Raw genomic sequence first — 14,804 nt, forward strand, 5'->3', positions numbered from 1 at the left:
GGTACCTAGGAGCTCTCATGAAGCTGACTGCAAAGTTATTTGGTACAAAGCCTCTGGAGGAAGAACTTCCACTGCTTACCAAAGAACTAAATGCTTTGGTTTAGCAGAGGCTACACCAGATCTTGGATGATTCCTGATTCTTTGTACCATAGGCACCATGACCTTTGAGAAGGCTTTGTGTGACCTAGGATCAAGCATAAACCTCATGCCACTCTTTGAAATGGAGAAACTGGGAATCTTTGAGGTATAAGCTGCAAACATCTCATTAGAGATGGTAGACAAGTCAATGAAGAAGCCATATGGCTGGGTAGAGGATATCTTTGTGAAGGTTGAAGACCACTACATCCCTGCAAACTTCATAGTCTTGGACACTGGGGAAGAAGAAGATGACTCTGTCATCCTTGGAAGACTTTTCCTAGCTACTGCCAATGCTATCATTTATGTAGCTAAGGGAGAACTGATTCTACAACTTGAGCAGAATCACATCTTATTCAAGATGCCTCACCCCAATTCTCTATCTGAGAAAAGAGAGATAATTGTGTAACACTTAGTGTTCTAGCCATCTCTTTCAGTGTAGAGCTTCACTAAGCCCACAAACATCAATTCTAAGTTTCATGTTGGGCAGTGATGAGCGGATAATTTATACGCTTTTTGACATTATTTTTAGGTAGTTTTTAGTAGGATCTAGCTACTTTTAGGGATGTTTTCATTAGTTTTTATGATAAATTCACATTTCTTGACTTTACTATGACTTTGTGTGTTTTTCTGTGATTTCAGGTACTTTCTGGCTGAAATTGAGGGACCTGAGCAAAACTCTGATAAAAGGCTGACAAAGGACCGCTGATGCTGTTGGATTCTGACCTCCCTACACTCCAAATGCATTTTCTGGAGCTACAGAACTCCAAATGACGCGCTCTCAACGGCGTTGGAAAGAAGACATCCAGAGCTTTCCAACAATATATAATAGTTCAAACTTTATTCGAGATTAGATGACATGAACTGGCGCTCAACGCCAGTTCCATGTTGCATTCTGGAGTCAAACGCCAGAAACACGTCACGAACCAAAGTTGAACGCCAAAAATATGTTACAACTTGGCATTCAACTCCAAAAGAAGCCTCTACACGTGTAAAGCTCAAGCTCAGCCCAAGCACACACCAAGTGGGCCCTGGAAGTGGATTTCTGCATCAATTACTTACTTCTATAAACCCTAGTAGCTAGTTTAGTATAAATAGAACATTTTACAATTGTATTCAGTGTCTTTTGACTGATCCTGGATCCTGAACTATATTTTCGATCCTGTGATCACGTTTTGGGGGCTGGCCATTCGGCCATGCCTGAACCTTCATAACTTATGTATTTTCAACGGTGGAGTTTCTACACATCATAGATTAAGGGTGTGAAGCTCTGCTGTACCTCGAGTTTTAATGCAATTACTACTATCTTTTATTCAAATTCAATCTTATTTCTATTCTAAGATACTACTCGTACTTCAACCTGATAGATGTGATGATCCGTGACACTCATCATCATCTGTCCCCATGAACGCGTGCCTGACAACCACTTCCGTTCTATAAGCGAAAGCTAGAGTGTGTATCTCTTGGATTCTTGATGCACGACGCATGGTTGCCCTTGCCTGACAACCGAGCCTTCCATTCCGTGAGATCAGAGTCTTCGTGGTATAAGCTAGAATTGATGGCGGCATTCATGAGAATCCAGAAAGACTAAACCTTGTCTGTGGTATTCCGAGTATGATTCCGGGATTAAATGACTGTGACGAGCTTCAAACTCGCGATTGTTGGGCGTGATGACAAACACAAAAGAATCAAGGGATTCTACTCCGACATGATCGAGAATCGACAGATGATTAGCCGTGCCGTGACAGAGCATTTGGACCTTTTTCACTGAGAGGATGGGATGTAGCCATTGACAACGGGGATGCCCTACATACAGCTTGCCATGGAAAGGAGTAAGAAGGATTGGATGAAGGCAGTAGGAAAGCAGAGATTCAGAAGGTGCACAGCATCTTCATACGCCTATCTGAAATTCCCATCGATGATCTATATAAGTATTTCTATCCTTATTTTCAGTTTATTTATTATTATTATTCGAAAACTCCATAACCATTTATTATCCTCCTGACTGAGATTTACAAGATGATCATAGCTTGCTTCATACCAACAATCTTTGTGGGATCGACCCTTACTCACGTAAGGTTTATTACTTGGACGACCCAGTACACTTGCTGGTTAGTTGAGCGAAGTTGTGAAATTATGTTTAGACCATGGTATTGAGCACCAAGTTTTTGAGGCCATTACTGGGGAATCAATTTCAAACAACAATTTAAGTATGAATCACAATTTCGTCCACCAAGTTTTTGGCGCCGTTGCCGGGAATTGTTCGAGTTTGAACAACTGACGGTTCATCTTGTTGCTCAGATTAGGTAATTTTCTATTCATTCATTTTCAAAAAAAAATTTTCAAAAATCTTTCAAAAAAATTTTCTCCCTCTATTTTCGAAAAATCCTTTAGAGTTTTTAAGAATGAATTCTAGAGTTTCAAAATGGTATGTTGAAGCTTGGCTGGCCATCAAGCTTTAGACTAAACTGGTATGATTCTTGGGATTTTGATTGAGGACTTTGAATTCATTACTTCCTTTTTCCTTATATGTTTTTCAAAAAATATAAAATAAAATACGAAAAAATAATAAAATCAAAAAAATCAAAAATATTTTGTGTTTCTTGTTTGAGTCTTGAGTCAACCTTTAAGTTTGGTGTCAATTGCATTTTTCTAAAAATTTATGCATTTTTTGAAAATTCATGCATTCATAGTATTCTTCATGATCTTCAAGTTGTTCTTGGTAAGTCTTCTTGTTTGATCTTGATGTTTTCTTGTTTTGTATCTTTTGTTGTTTTTCATGTGCATTTTTGCATTCATAATATCTAAACATGAAAGATTTCTAAGTTTGGTGTCTTGCATGTTTTCTTTGCATCAAAAATTTTCAAAAATATGTTCTTGATGTTCATCATGATCTTCAAAGTGTTCTTGATGTTCATCTTGACATTCATAGTGTTCTTGCATGCATCATGTGTTTTGATTCATAATTTTCATGTTGTGAGTCATTTTTTATATTTTTCTCTCTCATAATTAAAAATTCAAAAATAAAAAAAATATCTTTTCCTTTTTCTCTCAAAATTTTGAAAATTTGAGTTGACTTAGTCAAAAATTTTTAAAATTAGTTGTTTCTTGTAAGTCAAATCAAATTTTCAAATTTTAAAAATCTTATCTTTTTCAAAACTTTTTCAAAAATCAAATCTTTTTCATTTTTCTTAATGATTTTCAAAAATTCTTTAAAATATTTTTCAAAAAATATTTTTCTTAATTTTATCTTTATTTTTGAAAATTATGCTAACAATTAATATGAATGATTCAAAAATTTGAAGTTTGTTACTTTCTTGTTAAGAAAGGTTCAATCTTTAAATTCTAGAATTATATCTTTTAGTTTCTTGTTGGTCAAGTAATTAATTTTAATTTTAAAAATTAAATCTTTTCCAACCATATCTTTTTAATCATATCTTTTTATCAGATCTTTTTTAAAATTTTATCTTTTTCAAAAATTTGATTTCAAAATATCTTCTTATCTTCTTATCTTTTCAAATTTGATTTTCAAATCTTTTTCAAACTAACCAATTAACTTTTGTTTGTTTGTTATCTTTTTTAAAACCACCTAACAACTTTTCTCTCTCCAATTTTCAAAAATACCTCCCTCTTTTTCAAAAATTCTTTTTAATTAATTAATTATTTTAAATTTTTATTTTAATTTTATTTTTTATCTTAATTTTTGAAAATCATTAACTCCTTTTCAAAATTGTTTTCAAAAACTTCTCTCTAATCTTATTCTATTTATTCATTCATTTACTAATACTTCTCTTCATCTCAAATCACTGCCCCTATCCTCACCCTTGTGTTTGGATTCTCCTTTCTTTATTCCCTTTCTTCTTCTACTAACAATAAAGGAACCTCTTTACTGTGACATAGAGGATTCCTCTTCTTTTTCTGTTCTCTTCTCCTTCACATGAGCAGGAACAAGAAAAAAGGCATTCTTGTTGAAGCTGATCCAGAACTTGAAAGGACTCTGAAGAGGAAATTAAGAGAAGCTAAATTACAACAATCCAGAGACAACCTTGCTGAATTTTTTGAACAAGAAAAGGAGATGGCAGCCGAACCCAACAACAATAATGCAAGAAGGATGCTTGGTCATTATACTGCACCTACGTCCAAGTTTGATGGAAGAAGCATCTCAATTCCTGCCATTGGAGCAAACAATTTTGAGCTGAAACCTCAATTAGTTGCTCTAATGCAACAGAACTGCAAGTTTCATGGACTTTCATCAGAAGATCCCTACCAGTTCTTGACTGAGTTCTTGTAGATCTGTGAGACTGTTAAGACTAATGGAGTAGATCCTGAAGTCTACAGGCTCATATTTTTTCCTTTTACTGTAAGAGACAAAGCTAGAGCATGGTTGGACTCTCAACCTAAAAAGAGCCTGGACTCCTGGGATAAGCTAGTCACAGCCTTCTTGGCTAAGTTCTTTCCTCCTCAAAAGCTGAGCAAGCTTAGACTGGATGTTCAGACCTTCAAACGATGTTGAATCCCTCTATGAAGCTTGGGAAAGATACAAGCAGATGACCAAAAGATGTCTTTCTAACATGTTTTCAGAATGGACCATGATAGATATATTCTATTATGGTCTATCTGAGTTCTTTAAGATGTCACTGAACCATTCTGCAGGTGGATCCATTCACCTAAAGAAGACACCTGCAGAGGCTCAAGAACTTATTGACATGGTTGCAAATAAGCAGTTCATGTACACTTCTGAGAGGAATTCCGTGAATAATGGGACGCCTCAAAGGAAGGTAGTTCTTGAAATTGATGCTCTAAATGCCATATTGGCTTAGAACAAAATGTTGACTGAGCAAGTCAACATGATTTCTCAAAGTCTGAATGGATGGCAAAATGCATCCAACAGTACTAAAGAGGCATCTTATGAAGAAGAAGCTTATGATCCTGAGAACCCTGCAATAGCAGAGGTAAATTATATGGGTGAACCTTATGAAAACACCTATAATTCATCATGGAGAAATCATCCAAATTTCTCATGGAAGGATCAACAAAAGCCTCAACAATGCTTTAATAATGGTGGAAGAAACAGGTTTAGCAATAGAAAACCTTTTCCATCATCTTCTCAGCAACTGAAACTCCTCCTAGTACTCTCCCAAGCAATACTGAAGAGAATCCAAAAAGAGAGTGCAAGGCCATTGACATAATCAACATAGCCGAACCTAGAGAGGAAGGAAAGGACATGAATCCCAATGAGGAAGACCTCATGGGACGTCTCTCAAGCAAGAAAGAGCTCCCTATTGAGGACCCAAAGGGATCTGAAGGTCATATAGAGACCATAGAGATCCCATTAAACCTCCTTCTGCCATTCATAAACTCTGAAAACTATTCTTCCTCTGAAGAAGATGAAGATGTAGCTGGAGAGCAAGTTGCTAAATATCTAGGAGCTATCATGAAGCCGAATGCCAAGTTGTTTGGTAATGAGACTTGGGAAGGTGAACCTCCCTTGCTCATTGGTGAACTAGATACATGGGTTCAGCAAACTTTACCTCAAAAGAAACAAGATCCTGGTAAATTCTTAATACCATGTACCATAGGCACCATGACCTTTGAAAAGGCTCTGTGTGACCCGGGGTCAAGCATAAATCTTATGCAACTCTCTGTAATGGAGAAGCTGGGGATCATTGAGGTATAGCCTGCCATATTCTCATTAAAAATGGCAGATAAGTCAGTAAGACAGGCATATGGATTGGTAGAGGACGTGTTGGTAAAGGTTGAAGGCCTTTACATCCCTGCTGATTTCATAATCTTAGACACTAGGAAGGAGGAGGATGAATGCATCATCCTTGGAAGACCTTTCCTAGCCATAGTAGGAGCTGTGATAGATGTTAACAGAGGAGAATTAGTCCTTCAATTGAATGGGGACTACCTTGTGTTTAAGACCCAAGGGTGTTCTTCTTTAACAATAGATAGGAAGCATGAAAAGCTTCTCTCAGTACAAAGTCAAACAAAGCCCCCACAATCAAACTCTAAGTTTGGTATTGGGAGGCCACAGCCAAACTCTAAGTTTGGTGTTGAATCCCCACATTCAAACTCTAAGTTTGGTGTTGGAAGTCTACAATATTGACCTGATCACCTGTGAGGCTCCATGAGAGCCCACTGTCAAACTATTGACATTAAAGAAGTGCTTATTGGGAGGCAACCCAATTTTTATTTATCTAATTCTATTTTTATTTTTATTTTTCTTTTATGTTTTATTAGGATCATGATTATGTGGAGTCACAAAATAAATACTAAAATTAAAAATAAAATCAAAAATAGCAGAAGAAAAAAGCACACCCTGGAGGAAGGTCTTACTGGCGTTTAAACGCTAGTAAGGAGCATCTAGCTGGCGTTCAAAGCCAGAACAGAGCATGGATATGGCGTTGAACGCCAGAAACATGCAGCAATTTGACGTTTAAATGTCAGGATTGCACACTGAGGAGGCGTTCAACGCTAGAAACATGCTGCAGACTAGCGTTGAACGCCCAAAACAAGCATGGAACTAGCGTTTAACGCCAGAAACAAGCATCAATCTAGCGTTAAACGCCAGGATTGTATGCAGAGGGTGTTTTACACGCCTCATTGGTGTAGGGATGATAATCCTTGACACCTCAAGATTTCTGTGGACCCCACAGGATCCCTTCCTACCTCAACTCACCTTCTCTCTCTTTTTCACACAATCCAATAACTCTCTTCCCCATTATCTCTTCACCACTCACATCCATCATCTCTTTCCCACCCAAACCCACCCTACATGGCCGAATACAGACCTCTCTCCCTCTCCTCCATATCCTCTTCTTCTTCTTCTTCTCTTCTTTCTTCTTTTGCTCGAGGGCGAGCAACATTCTAAGTCTGGTGTGGCAAAAGCATAGCTTTTTTGTTTTTCCATAACCATTGATGGCACCTAAGGCCAGAGAAACCTCAAAAAAAAGAAGAGAGAAAAGGGAAGACAAAAGCTTCCACCTCTGAGTCATGAGAGATGGAGAGATTCATCTCAAGGATCAACAGCTCAGTAGTAGAGCATTTGACTACAAATCAAGAAATCCCTGAGATACCTCAGGGGATACATTTTCCTCCACACAATTATTGGGAGCAACTAAGGATAGGAGCACCAAAATCACTAGGGATCAAGCAACAGAGGCAAGGAAGAGACATAGAAGAGCTCAAGGACATCATTAGTCCTTCAAGAAGAAGACGCCACCATCACTAAGGTGGACTCATTCCTTGTTCTTATTTCTCTGTTTTTTGATTTTTATGCTATATGTGTGTTTATGTTTTGTGTCTCTACTTCATGATCATTAGTATTCAGTAACTATGTCTTAAGGCTATGAATAATTCCATAAATTCTTCACCTCTTTTAAATGAAAAATGTTTCTAATTCAAAAGAACAAGAAGTACATGAATTTCGAAATTATCCTTGAATTTAGCTTAATTATATTGATGTGGTGACAATACTTTTTGTTTTCTGAATGAATGCTTGAACAGTGCATAATTTTGATCTTGTTGTTTATGAATGTTAAAATTGTTGGCTCTTGAAAGAATGATGAACAAAGAAAATGTTATTGACAATCTGAAAAATCATGAAAATTGATTCTTGAAGCAAGAAAAAGCAGTGAAAAAGTAAAAGCTTGCGGAAAAAAAATAATAATATGGCGAAAAAAAATTAGAAAGAAAAAAAAAGCAAGCAGAAAAAGCCAATAGCCCTTAAAACCAAAAGCCAAGGGTAAAAACAATCCAAGGCTTTGAGCAACAATGGATAGGAGGGCCCAAGGAAATAAAATCCAGGCCTAAGTGGCTAAATCAAGTTGTCCCTAACCATGTGCTTGTGGCATGCAGGTCCAAGTGAAAAGCTAGAGACTGAGTGGTTAAAGTCATGATCCAAAGCAAAAAGAGTGTGCTTAAGAACTCTGGACACCTCTAACTGGGGACTTTAGCAAAGATGAGTCACAATCTGAAAAGGTTCACCCAGCTATGTGTCTGTGGCATTTATGTATCCGGTGGTAATACTGGAAAATAAAGTGCTTAGGGCCATGGCCAAGACTCATAAAAGTAGCTGTGTTCAAGAATCAACAAACTTAACTAGGAGAATCAATAACACTATCTGAAATTCTAAGTTCCTATAGATGCCAATCATTTTGAACTTCAAAGGAGAAAGTGAGATGCCAAAACTGTTCAGAAGCAAAAAGCTACAAGTCCCGCTCATCTAATTAGAATTAATATTCATTGATATTTTGGGATTTATATTATATTCTCTTCTTTTTATCCTAATTGATTTTCAGTTGCTTGGGGACAAGCAATAATTTAAGTTTGGTGTTGTGATGAGCGGATAATTTATACGCTTTTTGGCATTGTTTTTAGGTAGTTTTTAGTAGGATCAAGCTACTTTTAGGGATGTTTTCATTAGTTTTTATGCTAAATTCACATTTATGGACTTTACTATGAGTTTGTGTGTTTTTCTGTGATTCCAGGTACTTTCTGACTGAAATTGAGGGACCTGAGCAAAACTCTGATAAAAGGCTGACAAAGGACTGCTGATGCTGTTGGATTTTGACCTCCCTGCACTCAAAATGGATTTTCTGGAGCTACAGAACTCTAAATGGTACGCTCTCAATGGCGTTGGAAAGCAGACATCCAGAGCTTTCCAGCAATATGTAATAGTACATACTTTATTCGAGATTAGACGACATAAACTGGCGCTCAACGCCAGTTCCATGTTGCATTCTGGAGTCAAACGCCAGAAACACGTCACGAACCAGAGTTGAATGCCAAAAACACGTTAGAACTTGGCGTTCAACTCCAAAAGAAGCCTCTACACGTGTAAAGCTCAAGCTCATCCCAAGCACACACCAAGTGGGCCCTGGAAGTGGATTTCTGCATCAATTACTTACTTCTATAAACCCTAGTAGCTAGTTTAGTATAAATAGAACATTTTACAATTGTATTCAGTGTCTTTTGACCGATCTGGGATCCTGAATTGTATTTTCGATCCTGTGATCACGTTTTGGGGGTTGGCCAATCGTCCATGCCTGAACCTTCATCACTTATGTATTTTCAATGGTGGAGTTTCTACACACCATAGATTAAGGGTGTGGAGCTCTGCTGTACCTCGAGTTTTAATGCAATTACTAATATCTTTTATTCAAATTCAATCTTATTTCTGTTCTAAGATACTACTCGTACTTCAACCTGATGGATGTGATGATCCATGATACTCATCATCATCCGTCCCTATGAATGTGTGCCTGACAACCACTTCCGTTCTACAAGCGAAAGCTAGAGTGTGTATCTCTTGGATTCCTAATGCACGACGCATGGTTGCCCTCGCCTGACAACCGAGCCTTGCATTCTGTGAGATCAGAGTCTTCGTGGTATAAGCTAGAATTGATGGCGGCATTCATGAGAATCCAGAAAGTCTAAACCTTGTCTGTGGTATTCCGAGTAGGATTCGGGGATTGAATGACTGTGACGAGCTTCAAACTCGCGATTGTTGGGCGTGATGACAAATGCAAAAGAATCAAGGGATTCTACCTCGACATGATCGAGAACCGACAGATGATTAGCCGTGCCGTGATAGAGCATTTGGACCTTTTTCACTGAGAGGATGGGATGTAGCTGGTGCACGAAATCTTAATCCCAATATCAAAATCAAAATTTCTTATGATCTCGTACCACTAACCAGCAAGTGCACTGGGTCGTCCAAGTAATACCTTACGTGAGTAAGAGTCGATCCCATGGAGATTATTGGTTTAAAGCAAGCTATGTTTATTTTATTAGTCTTGGAGATGCTTTGTCCTCCGAATTCCTGCAATGTAATATTCAACTCAATTGTTTGTAAAGTTCCATCCATGGCAAGCTGTATGTAGGGTGTCACCATTGTCAGTGGCTACTTCCCATCCTCTCAGTGAAAACGGTCCTGATGCTCTGTCACAGCACGGCTAATCAGCTGTTGGTTCTCGATCATGTTGGAATAGAATCCATTGATCCTTTTGCGTTTGTCATCCGCCTAGCAATCGCGAGCTTGAAGCTCGTCACAGCCATCCAATCCTTGAATCCTACTCGGAATACCACAGACAAGGTTTAGACTTTCCGGATCCTCAAGAGTGGCCGCCATCAGTTCTAGCTTATACCACGAAGATTCTGATTAAGGAAGCTAAGAGACGCTCATTCAATCTGATGTAGAACGGAAGTATTTGTCAGGTACACGTTCATGGATTGAGGGAGGTGATGAGTGTCACGGATCATCACCTCCTTCACAATTAAGCGCGAATGAACATCTTAGATAGGAACACACACACGTTTGAGTGAAATAGAAACAATTGCATTAATTCATTAAGACGCTGCAGAGCTCCTCACCCCCAACAATGGAGTTTAGAGACTCATGCCGTCAAAAAGTATGTAATTCAGATCTGAAAATGTCATGAGTTACAAGATAAATCTCTAAAAGTTGTGTAAATAGAAAACTAGTACCCTAGGTTTACAGAATATGAGAAAACTAAGATAATTGATGCAGAAATCCACTTCTGGGGCCCACTTGGTGTGTGCTGGGGCTGAGACTTAAGCTTCTCACGTGCCTGGGGCTGTTTGGGCGTTCAACGCCAGGTTGTAACCTGTTTCTGGCGTTGAACTCCAACTTGTAACCTGTTTTTGGCGCTGGACGCCAGACAGCAGCATGATACTGGCGTTGAACGCCAGTTTACGTCATCTATCTTCGCGTAAAGTATGGACTATTATATATTGCTGGAAAGCCCTGGATGTATAATTTCCAACGCCGTTGAGAAAGTGCCAATTGGACTCTTGTAGCTCCAGAAAATCCATTTCGAGTGCAGGGAGATCAGGATCCAACAGCATCAGCAGTCCTTTTTCAGCCTAACTCAGATTTTTGCTCAGCTCCCTCAATTTCAGCTAGAAAATACCTGAAATCACAGAAAAACACACAAACTAGTAAAGTCCAGAAATATGATTTTTGCCTAAAAACTAATTATATTCTACTAAAAATCAATTAAAACATACTAAAATCTACATGAAATTACCCCCAAAAAGCGTATAAAATATCCGCTCATCACAACACCAAACTTAAACTGTTGCTTGTCCTCAAGCAACTAGATAAATAAAATAGGATGAAAAGAAATTAAGAAGTAATAATATCTAAGAGTTTTAAATGGAGCTCAGATTCTTATTAGATGAGCAGGGCTTGTAGCTTTTTGTTTCTGAATAGTTTTGGCATCTCCCTTTATCCTTTGAAATTCAGAATGATTGGCATCCATAGGAACTCATAATTCAGATAGTATTATTGATTCTCCTAGTGGAGTATGTTGATTCTTGAACACAGTTACTTTATGAGTCTTGGCCGTGGCCCTAAGCACTTTGTTTTCCAATATTACCACCGGATACATAAATGCCACAGACACATGACTGGGTGAACCTTTTCAGATTGTGACTCAGCTTTGCTAGATTCCCCAGTTAGAGGTGTCCAGAGCTCTTAAGCACACTCTTTTGCTTTGGATCACGACTTTAACCACTCAGTCTCAAACTTTTCATTTGGACCTGCATGCCACAAGCACATGGTTAGGGACAACTTGATTTAGCCGCTTAGGCCTGGAACTACTTCCATGGGCCCTCCTATCCACTGATGCTCAAAGCCTTGGATCCTTTTCTTAATCCAATGATTCCTTGTAATAATTTTTTTTTCACTGCATTTTCTTGCTTCAAGAATCAAATTCATGATTTTTCAGATCATCAATAGTATTTTTCGTGTTCCTCATTCTTTCAGGTGCCAATATTTATAAAATTCAAGATAAAAATTATGCACTGTTCAAGCATTCATTCAGAGAACAAAAAGTATTGCCACCACATATAGTTAATTATAATTTTTATTATTAAGAACTCGAAAAATAAATTACTTCTTTATTCTAATTATCTACTATTTTATTGATGTCTGATGATGATTAGAAAAATAAATTATAACTTAATTGGGAATAAAACCAGAATAGATATACTAATTACTACTACTACTACTACTATATATCTCCTAAGCTAAATTTCTATAATAACATTATCACAGAGTTAAAGCTAAATTTAGAACTCAACAACCTGTGTTATGAGAAGTAGATGTTCCTCTGATTTGTGGGGTGCTTGGTCCTTCAAGGATTAATTTCTGGCGCTTCAGCTCCCTTAAATCACGCCCTTGCTCTTCCTGTTCCTTAAGCAGTTTGCAAAGCATGCTACTTTGATTGTTCTGTTCTTCCTTTATTTGGTTCATAGCTTCTTGCAATTTGGAAATAGATGCCTCAAGATGTTCCCAATATTCGAATTGAGGGAGTTCTGGGAGGACTTCCTGTGCTCTCCTCTTGATTGGATCATCCTGCAGCTGTTATCTGTCCATTGATATTCTAGTGATTGGCCTCTCAACTGAGATATACTCTGTTATTCCCATCTTCACTCCGGCATCTTTGCAGAGCATAGAAATTAAGCTTGGATAGGCCAATCTGGCATCCTTGGAATTCCTGTTTGCTATTTTGTATAGTTCACACAAGATCAGTTGATGGACTTCTACTTCTTTTCCCAACATGATGCAGTGAATCATCACTGTTCTTTTAATAGTAACTTCAGAATGGTTGCTGGTGGACAATATAGAACGCCCAATGAAATCCAGCCAGCCTCTGGCTACTGGTTTGAGATCTTCTCTTTTGAGTTGATTTGGGATGCCAGTCGTGCTGGTGGTCCACCTGGCTTCAGGGATGCATATATCCTCTAGAATCTAGTCCAAGCCTTTATTTACCCTCATCATTCTCCTATTAAAAGAGTCTGGGTCATCTGTCAGTTGAGGAAGCTTAAAGATCTCCCTGATTTTGTCAGGATGGGTATGAACAATCTTTCCTCTGACTAAGGTTCGATGGTCATAGAGGGCAGCTCCAATTATTCTTTGCCTGTCTGTCTGCCATAGATTAGCATAGAACTCCTGAACCATGTTCCTTCCCACTTTCGTTTCAGGATTAGCTAGGATTTCCCAGTTCCTGTTTCGAATTTGTTCTTGGATCTCCGGATATTCATCTTCTTTCATATCGAACTTGACTTCCGGGATCACTGATCTTAGACTCATTATTTTGTAGTAATGGTCTGAATGTTCTTTAGTTAAGAACTTCCCTTGATTCCAAAGTGGCTTTGGAGTATTCTCTTTCTTGCCTCTTGGGTTGGGTTGTGTTCCTTTAGGGGCCATGATCAAAGTGAGTGATCACGGATAAGCACACCAAACTTAGAGGTTTGCTTTTCCTCAAGCAAAAGAAGAGAGAGAAGAGGGATAAGAGGAGAGCAAGTGTGGAATGGTGGAGGAGGAGAGGGGCGCCGAAAGTGAATATAAAGGGAGGGGGTGGGTATTCGAAAATAAAAAAAAGATATAAGATAAGAGATATGATTTATAAAAGATAAATATGATAAGAAAAGGATATAATTTAAAAAGATCTGAAATAAATCTGAAATTTTTTAATTTGAAAAAGATTTTAAAAGATAATTAAATTTTGAAAAACTTAAAAAAAAGAGTTGGATTGGATTGGAAATCATCTGTCTTTATGGATGAAGATGCATGTAAAATCTTTGAAAAAGGGATTTCAGAAATTAGGAATTTTAGAAATTAGGATTAAAATTTTTGGAATTGAAGGATGATATTTGGAAACATGTTTATGCAAGAAATCATGAATTGAAACATAAAAATTAGAAAATTTTTAAAGAAAAACGAATTTTACCTCCTCCCCACCATCCTGGCGTTAAACGCCCAACTGCTGCATGTTTTGGGCGTTTAACGCCCAATTGTTGCTTCTCCTGGGCGTTCAACGCCCAGCTGTTGCTTCTTTCTGACGTTGAACACCAGGAAGTCCTTTGTCACTGGGCGTTTTTCTGAACGCCCAGGATGCTATCAATCTGGCGTTAAACGCCCAGAAGATGCTTCTTTCTGGCGTTCAACGCCGAGAAGATGCTCCTTTCTGGCGTTTAACGCCCAGATGGCTACCCTTACTGGCGTTGAACGCCCAGTGGGTGCTTCTTTTGGGCGTTCAACGCCCAAAACGTTTCTTACTGGCTTTTTCATGCCAGTGAGCTTCCAAATTTCCCTGCAACTCTGTGAATTCAATCAATTGCTATTTTACCTTTTGAAGATACTCTGACATATATCTATAAAAATCAATTAATTAGTAAAAACAAATAAAATTAAATTTTGTGAATGGCTGGGTTGCCTCCCAGCAAGCGCTTCTTTAATGTCATTAGCTGGACTATTACTGAGCTTTTAATCAAGTCTCAGTTTTGAGCATTCTTGCTCAAAATTGCTTTCAAGATAATGTTTAACTCTCTGTCCATTAACAATGAACTTTTTGTTAGATTCATTATCCTGAAGCTCTACGTATCCATATGGTGATACACTTTTAATCACATATGGACCTCTCCACCGGGATTTTAATTTCCCGGGGAATAATTTGAGCCTAGAACTAAATAGCAGAACTTTCTGCCCCAGCTCAAAGACTTTGGATGACAATTTCTTATCATGCCATCTTTTCGCTTTCTCTTTGTAAATTTTTGCATTCTCGAAAGCATTGAGTCTAAATTCTTCTAGCTCATTTAACTGGAGCAATCGTTTTTCTCCAGCTAACTTGGCATCA

The 14,804-nt window shown here is 38.0% G+C and overlaps 1 protein-coding gene across 1 annotated transcript in view; it reads left to right on the top strand.

Annotated features, from left to right (window-relative positions):
* The first annotated feature begins 271 nt into the window (after window positions 1–271).
* The window catches only part of LOC107494036 (uncharacterized), a 30,871-nt gene continuing 16,338 nt past the window's right edge, over window positions 272–14,804 (top strand). Inside the window, exon 1 of the mRNA XM_016115068.1 lies at window positions 272–442. Within this exon, the coding sequence (XP_015970554.1) occupies window positions 272–442 (171 nt within the window). The remainder of the gene's footprint in view (window positions 443–14,804) is intronic.

The sequence above is a fragment of the Arachis duranensis genome, chromosome 6 (genome assembly GCF_000817695.3).
Source record: "Arachis duranensis cultivar V14167 chromosome 6, aradu.V14167.gnm2.J7QH, whole genome shotgun sequence".
Taxonomy (NCBI): Eukaryota; Viridiplantae; Streptophyta; class Magnoliopsida; order Fabales; family Fabaceae; genus Arachis; species Arachis duranensis.